This window comes from Aegilops tauschii, chromosome 4, assembly GCF_002575655.3.
Source record: "Aegilops tauschii subsp. strangulata cultivar AL8/78 chromosome 4, Aet v6.0, whole genome shotgun sequence".
NCBI classification, from domain to species: Eukaryota; Viridiplantae; Streptophyta; class Magnoliopsida; order Poales; family Poaceae; genus Aegilops; species Aegilops tauschii.
This window is the reverse complement of record NC_053038.3, coordinates 515,005,773-515,013,512: the sequence shown is the minus strand read 5'-3', so window position 1 is coordinate 515,013,512 and position 7,740 is coordinate 515,005,773. Positions and strand designations below refer to the sequence as shown.

Genomic DNA, 7,740 nt, shown 5'->3' with positions numbered 1-7,740 from the left:
GAAAGAGAGTAGAAAACAAGAGGGGAATATGAAGCGAGGGAAATGAAGTGTCGGTTGTGGGAGGAGATCGGAAGGAAGTGGGAGGCGTGGGAGAATTCAGAGGGGGAAACTAAAGTGCTGGTTGTACATAACATTGATTGAAGTATGTCTGGAACTTCTGAGCAGTTGAATCCTCTAATTTCAATGCAGTTTCCTCATGGAATCCTCTGCTAATCAATCTCTCTCGCTCCCGTGCCGCTCGGGGAGTAGCACCGGGGCGCCCCAACCCAGATCCCCTCATCCCCACCTCCCCTCTCCTCCAGCGATGGCGGGACTGCTCTCATGTGGCGGCGGCTTTCTACATCGCGGATTTGAAGGCGGGCGCGGCCAGGAGGGATCTGGCGCAGCGTGTGCCGGCGAGCTGGGCATCGGCCTCTGCCAACGAGCGGCGTTCGAGCCGTCGGCTCCCCTCCGGCAGGCCTTGGCAAGGTGGTGGCCCCCTTTGTCGCCGGATCCGGCTAGTTCGGCCATCTGGCTCCATGGGGTGGCTGCTCTGGTTCGGGAATCTGCTGCCCGACGCGGTTGCGGCGCGGCTGGTTCGTGTGGAGCAGACCTTCCCTATAGGGTTGTACTTCCCTGTACGGAGGGTTGTACTTCCCTACAGGTTTCGGTTGATGGCGGCTCGAGGTTGCCAGATCTGGAGAAGATAGAGGTTGGTGGTGTAGGATCAGGACCGGAGGAAACTTTGGTCGCTTGGCTCGGAAGTGGCCACGTCTCTCAGTATCGTTTTCCTCCTTGGAGGCACAGTTGAGGTCCCTCCTATCCACACTCGATCACCTCCCGGATGAAAGTCCAAAATCCGTCTTGGATTGGGCGGCGCCGGCGCCATGCGCGTCGTACCCTCCATGGAGGCGCCGTCTTGGGAGGCATGGGTCTGAGGGAAAGGGTTGCCGTAGGCGGTGGGCTCCAGGTGACAAGGGCTTGAGCGAGAATGGTGGGTGGAGGTTGGCAGCTAGAGCGGTGTGCCATCTACCGCATCGACGACTGCGGGTCTTGGCGGCACGGTATAGCTGATTCTCGGTGACGGGTGCGTCTGGATGGATGAGCGCAAGGCGGTGGCACTATTTGGAGACGCATTGGCGTCGACAGATGGCCGGCCTGGCTAGGATGATGTGGATCTCCTTCCTGGAGATGGTCAGCGGTTCAGTGGTAATGGCGGCTTCCAAAACGTGTGCACGCGGTATACACTTTAGGTCTGCTGCACCGGGTGCAGGCTCCTGATACATCATGCAGGCGGATCGGCGATGGCCTCTGTTCTAGATGGTGGGAGTTAGAGCACTCCACATTATCGAGTTTGTAGGTGTGAGTGATGGCTTCGGGTGGTTTGATGTATGTTTTTGTAAACCCGTTGTTGAATAATTAAAAAAAGCTATGTGCATCGATTGATGCAGAGGCCGGGAGTTTCAACCTCTTTTTGAAAAAAAAGAAAAAAAAATGGAATCCTCCGCTTCCCGACGTAGCCCCTCCTATAATATTCACCCAAGGAGGTTGCCCCACCTTGCATCCCAACTTAGATATGGTATGTGATAGTGCCCCCTCCATTCACCGTCCCATTTCGCATCGAGCCCCATCGAGTAATTTTGAAAATGGGGACCATGGGGATGTGTTGGAGATGCCTTGCTCTTGGTCATCCAGAGCAAAGGTGGAGGCATGACGCACCGGCGAGCGCGTGGGTTGTGGTGACACATCACGGCGACGCAACATGACGAGCGTGCAAAGCCTGGCGACGCAGCACGATGAGCACATGGGTCGGACGCTACACCACGGCTACACGCCGATGGCGGAGAAGCTTGGCGGCGCCAAATCTGACATCAATGTGTGTTTTTGGGGCAGGGGTGGGGAGTAAGAAATAGGGTGAGGATCGGGGGCAGAAATACATACAGAATATGGGTAGCATGCCGCAGGTGGTTCTAGCTACAAAACTGCCTCGAACACTTTCCAGTTGTAGGCAGTTTGGAACTTCTAACTGCCTCTACCTATTTCTACAAGCGGTACAGTTTTGGAACCACCTTTGTTATTTTTCACTACAATAATGACCGCCACTGTTGGATTATTAAAGGCGTCTTCTTATGTCAAGAACACAACCACTTCTCGGGGGCGCTTGTAATACCCGTTTTCTACTAGGTGCCCTAAGTTCTAAAACGGATTATATCTGCAATTTTGCTTAGTTCTAAGAGTGTTTTTTGGGTTTCCACTTGACTGGAGTTTTTTCTAGTTATTCTGTGATTTTTCTTTGAATTTACAGCAGTTGCGCATTTTACATCTAATGTATTCATATATTGTCGCTATTTATAATTTTTGTTTATAAGACTTTACTTGATTTGTTATAGTTTAAATTATATGCTAGTCACACATATTGTACATTTCCGATGTGCTAATGGATTTTGTGCAGGGAAACAGGTTACCCAGAAATTGTGGATCAAACCGCCGAATATGTTTTGTCATTGTCTGTGAAGGACCGACTTGCAGTTTCGTTCCTTGAAGGTAATAATTAATCCATCATCTTTGACGGCAGTTATATGACAGGTGGCCCTTGTGAGTCATGAATTGTAAAATTTAGTTCTTCTCTACTTTGTAATTCCTCCCTTACATTGTCTTGCAGAGTTGGTCCAGTAGGAACAATAAATATGTTTGTTGCTGTTGTTGTTTATCTTTATGTTTTACATTGGCAACACATGTGTAAGTAGCAACAAGATAATAATGCAAACACATTACACATACATCCAATCCCATCGGTGGATCCCATGCACGCATACATGCGCATGCATTGACCCATTCATATACATAGTGTTGCCGGCGAGAACTACGGCGTGCACGGCAAACGTACAGAGTGCATGCAGCGTCACTCATTTTGCAGTAATTAACTAGCTAACTTGGCAGAAGAAGATAAGGTGGTGAAAACTCAACGATGACGTTGTATGCAGTACATATGCATGCAACAACTTCACACATAGTAAATCATAAACTAACAGCCACAGACTGGAGATCCATAGTACGTAATATATGTGGATCTGAAACCAACCAAGTACGTTACGTATGTGGACGAACGATGGTGCTGGCCTAGGCTTCGACGTCGTGGTGGTTGGAGCCGAAGGGGTGCTTGGCGGCGCCGTTCCTGAGGACGTACTGGTGGTAGGCCATGGCGACGGTGGCGCCCGCCAAAGGCCCGACCCAGAAGATCCACTGATCGGCCCACGCCTTGTTCCCATTGTACACCACGGCGGCCCCAAGGCTCCTCGCCGGGTTGATCCCGGTGCCGGTGACGGGGATGGTGGCCAGGTGCGCCATCAGCACGGCGAACCCGATGAGCAGCGGCGCCAGCACCGGCACGTGGGAGTCCCTCGCCATGCGCTTCGGGTCGGTCGCCGAGAACACGGTGTACACGAGAACGAATGTGCCGGCGGCCTCGGCCAGCAGCGCCCCCGCCTTGGAGTACCCCGGCGCGACCTCGTTGGCGCCGCCGCCGTAGAGCGCGTAGTGGTGCGCGCCGTGCACGGCCCTGACCATGGCGGCGCCGCAGATGGCGCCGAGGCACTGCGCCGCCATGTAGAGGAAGGCTCTGGGAAGCGACACCTTCCTCGCCAGCAGCAGCCCGAAGGTGACCGCGGGGTTGATGTGGCCTCCGGAGATGCCGGCGGTGCAGTAGACGAGGACGGCGATCATGCCGCCGAAGGCCCACGCGATGCCCAGCACGCCGGCGCCGCTGCACGCCTCGGCGTCGGTCTGGCGCTTGTGGCCGATGACGGTGGCCACGGCGACGTAGACGAAGAGGAGTGTGGCGGTGAACTCGGCAATGGTGGCCCTGTACAAGGACCACTTGCCCAGCTCGCCGGCGTCCAGCAGCGGCGTCGGAGGAGGGTCCAGGTAGTCCTTGCTGCTCATTGTAGTGTCGGAGTTAACGTTGGCCTCCGTACTCAGTTTGCCTTCTCCAGCCGCCATATCAACATCTATCGAGCTGTTGAATTAGGGAAGAAAAGAAGGGAGAGAAAATTTGACCTATGAAGTGTTGTGTCCAACTTGGCCAAGGTGCATCCATATATATAGAGGAAGGCCACCAATCCACCATCATTGAGCATGCATATGCCTCCCCTAGCCAAGCCTATGCATACTCTAAAAAAAGAGGAAGCACTATTTACAAATTACAAGCGCCATTTACTCGTTTACATTTACAAGCCATGCCTTTTATGTTTTGCATTCAAGATTCAGTAGTAGTAATTCTACTCCCTCAAGTTCACCAATAACTTATTTTTTGGACATATCTTCAGTCCGACCTTTTCAAATTTTGGCCGCAATACTCACCCCTTTCCGAAATATAAGACGCGTAAGATAGACCCTTCTTTTAATTTTGACCAAGGTCATGGAAACAAAACCAACACCTATATTATTATTACTATTATTATTGCAGGGTAATACATGTCTCCTTAATATAATAAAGATCTTAGTACAAGTCACGTAAACACAACCAAGAAGAACAAACTGAAAGGACAGCAAAATACTAGCCCTTGCACAAAGGAACACGAGCCAAGAAGAAAAATTACAATCAAGGTCCAAAAATCCTCTGAGCTTGACACCAACGCCCATCACTTCTCTTTGGCTCCACCCTAGCAGCCACCGAAGGAAAAAATGACGGATCACCTCCTCATCCGAGCTCGACGTGGCTCAATCCCTGAAATGCAGCTTTGCGTACCTCCAAGGTGGCTCACCAAAGATGAAGGCATTGTCATTGAAAGAATCAGACCGGGGCAACAATCCGGACACGTCATCAAGCTCCAAATCTAGCACCCCGCACGACTATGAAACCGGAGGAGGAAACCATACATGTCAGCCACCAACCACGAACCCACCACACGAGTCGTCTTCCAGATGTCGTCGATGCATATCACTATCTACATCCGCTCCTGGACTACCTCCCAAGCTCCGCGCCGGCGCTAGAGCAGACACCGTCGCAACGACGAAGCCCGAGGACACAAGTCCACCTCAAGGATGCCGCCGCTGCCACGACATCTCCGCTTGAATAGACTAGTTTCCAAATCCATCACCGACCATAGAGCCGATAGCCTCGTCGGGAGAGGATCTGGAGCTTGTTTATTCAGTGTCGTCTCTGCCATCAAGGCCAATACGTCGAACGACCCAAAACCTAAGCTATTAGGGCGCTAAAACCTAAATCTACACGATCCGCACGTGCGGGGCCAACATCTATATTACCAAATGCAGATATACCTATCTTGATTTTGTACTATCATATCTTCAGTCGGACCTTTTCAAATTTTGGCAGCAATACTCACCCCTTTCCGAAATATAAGACGCGCACTAGTGCAGAACCGGGTTTTAGCGCCGGTTCGTAAGGGCCTTTAGTGTCGGTTCTGCAACCGGCACTAAAGAGTGGAGACTAAAGCCCCCCCCCCCCTTTACTACCGGTTCGGCACGAACCGGCGCTAAAGTGCCACCACGTGGCAGGAGCCAGGCCCGGGTGCTGGTAGACCATTAATACCGGTTGGTGTTGGTATTTTATGATACTACATATTGTACACGTTATGCATATATATAAATAGATTTTCTCGTAGAACCGATCATATATATATATATATATATAATCGAATGTCTCACAACCATCATTAATTATTCACACATACACATGTATATATATACAATTTCTCCTACATGTTACCTTGGTGCCTTCGGAGCACGATGACAAGTGGTTCATGGGGGCGGTAGCGGGTAATAGTATTCTCCTTTGGGATCTATGACCTGGTCGAGCAAAAATCCCGCTATTTCCTCTTGAAGTGCTCGTATGCGCTCTGTTGATAGGAGCTGGTCCCTCACCTCTTTGAACTGTTAAGAAGGAGATCAATATGCATGTGTATTAGGTTGTGTGACTATATATCGACAGTCATGTCAGATTTGTGAATAGTGTTCTGGCAAACGTACCCAGTCCTGTCTATCAGATCTGCTCCTTTCGGACGCCATCATGTGAATGTTCTCGCAAACGTAGTATGCACACACTTCAGTCCCCGGCGCCTGCTTCAGGGCCTTTACGAGAATAGAATTTAATCAGATAATTATTAATCAGGCATGTTAAATAATTAATGGTATTGAATCAAGAATTAAAGAGATGGTAGCTAGCTAGCTAGTACTACTTAATTACTTACCTTGGGTCGATACCAACATAGCTTTTGTCGCCATTTTTCTACAGTCACCTTGATGTACTTTGCCCAAGCCCTGCCCGCCGGCAAAAAAAATTAATAAAGGGGTTATTAAAAATAGTTCATATCAGGAAATGACGAACTAAATAGGCCGAGATATAGTTAATAATGATTGAAATAACCTGTCGACTATCCCCTTCACGATGCTGTAGTCACTATCTTTTTTAAGTAGTGAGTCCAGTACTTCAACTTTTCCTTCGTCAACTTTAATGTCTAACAAGATCCAGTGAAAGCTGGATGCGCATACGTTTGCATGTATAAATTAAGCGGGCATGTGCATAACACCAATCAACTATAACCCTAAACCCTATACACTTATTAACATCTAGCTAGTAAGCAAAAACAGAATTTGTAGTACAAGATAGTGTGACTCACTCGAAGTTGTAAGGAAGTAGTATATATTCATTGCTATTGAGGTGCTTCAAGAACTCTAGCATGCATTTCTCTACATCTTGTCTACACCATTCCAATTTCCATGTGTATTCATTAACGGTATTTGGGTCAATGAACCCAATGCCATAGTGTCCAGCTTTTTTCATTTCATACATCTTCATCCTGCATAATACCACAAAAAAGAATATATAGTGAGGATATATAATTACAGGTAATTAATGATCAATCAATGAGCACTAGAGCTAGCTTGAGACTTAAATTACAGAAAGAAATCACTTACAGACAATAGCAACTGACGATAGATTTGTCGAGTGCATCTTGATTGAATAACTAAAATAGTTCTGAATACTCAACGGACAGAGCTTTCTTATTGAAGTAATGATCTTCCTCGACTTGCACCATGAGGGACTCTCGATTGGAAATCTTGGTAATTTTCATGTACCAATCATGCAATTCATACATTCTCGTTGCGAGGTTCTTGACCTCCTCGGGCTCGACCAAAGGTTGGCCCCGGACATATTTCCGTTTTATTTCCTCCTCTCTAAGCGGAGACATGGGCTCGATCTCGAGGAGTTGTCCAACAGTGATCTTCAGCATTTCAGCCTGCATTATATGCTCCTCGGTTATTACAACATCGTCCAGCTCGGGAACGTAAACGGTTTGCCCACAATAATATTGGGCGCGCGTACTCTCATGTGTTGTTGGCACAACAAGCGGGGGGGTCGATTGCACCGCCTGTTCTCCCAGCTGGGGATCGGTTTTCCCGCATTTTTTGACAGCTGCTTGTTGGCTCGAGCTCGAGCTCGCTTCTTTCTGTAGTCGTGCTCGATGTGCCTTCCTGATTTGGCGCTCATAGTCTGAGTCAACAGGCTTGGGAGCTGGTGGTCTAGCCATACGAATGAAGTGGTCAATCTTTTCCTCAGGCACTTTCTCCCTCGGCGGCGTTGCCGGTTTCGGTCGAAAATGAGCGTCCACTTCGGCCCGCACTATTGCATCGTTTTGCTCCTCGGTCATGTCGTAAGGCCTCTGAGGAAGAGGAGCGAGGCTGCTTGGACCATATTTATATCGCTTGTCTCTGCCTGTACTTTCTGTACTACCTCGACTC

The 7,740-nt window shown here is 49.1% G+C and overlaps 1 protein-coding gene across 1 annotated transcript; it reads right to left on the bottom strand.

Moving 5' to 3' along the window:
* Nucleotides 1-2,757: 2,757 nt before the first annotated feature.
* On the bottom strand, nt 2,758-4,067 carry LOC109763292 (aquaporin PIP2-5). The gene has a single exon (XM_020322134.4). The coding sequence runs from the start codon at nt 3,976-3,978 to the stop codon at nt 3,100-3,102; it is 879 nt and encodes a 292-aa protein (XP_020177723.1). The 5' UTR covers nt 3,979-4,067; the 3' UTR covers nt 2,758-3,099.
* Between the last annotated feature and the right edge of the window lie 3,673 nt (nt 4,068-7,740).

Bases quoted from the DNA above. Each gene is read 5' to 3' on its own strand.
- LOC109763292 (XM_020322134.4), bottom strand. From the start codon at position 3,978: ATGGCGGCTGGAGAAGGCAAACTGAGTACGGAGGCCAACGTTAACTCC.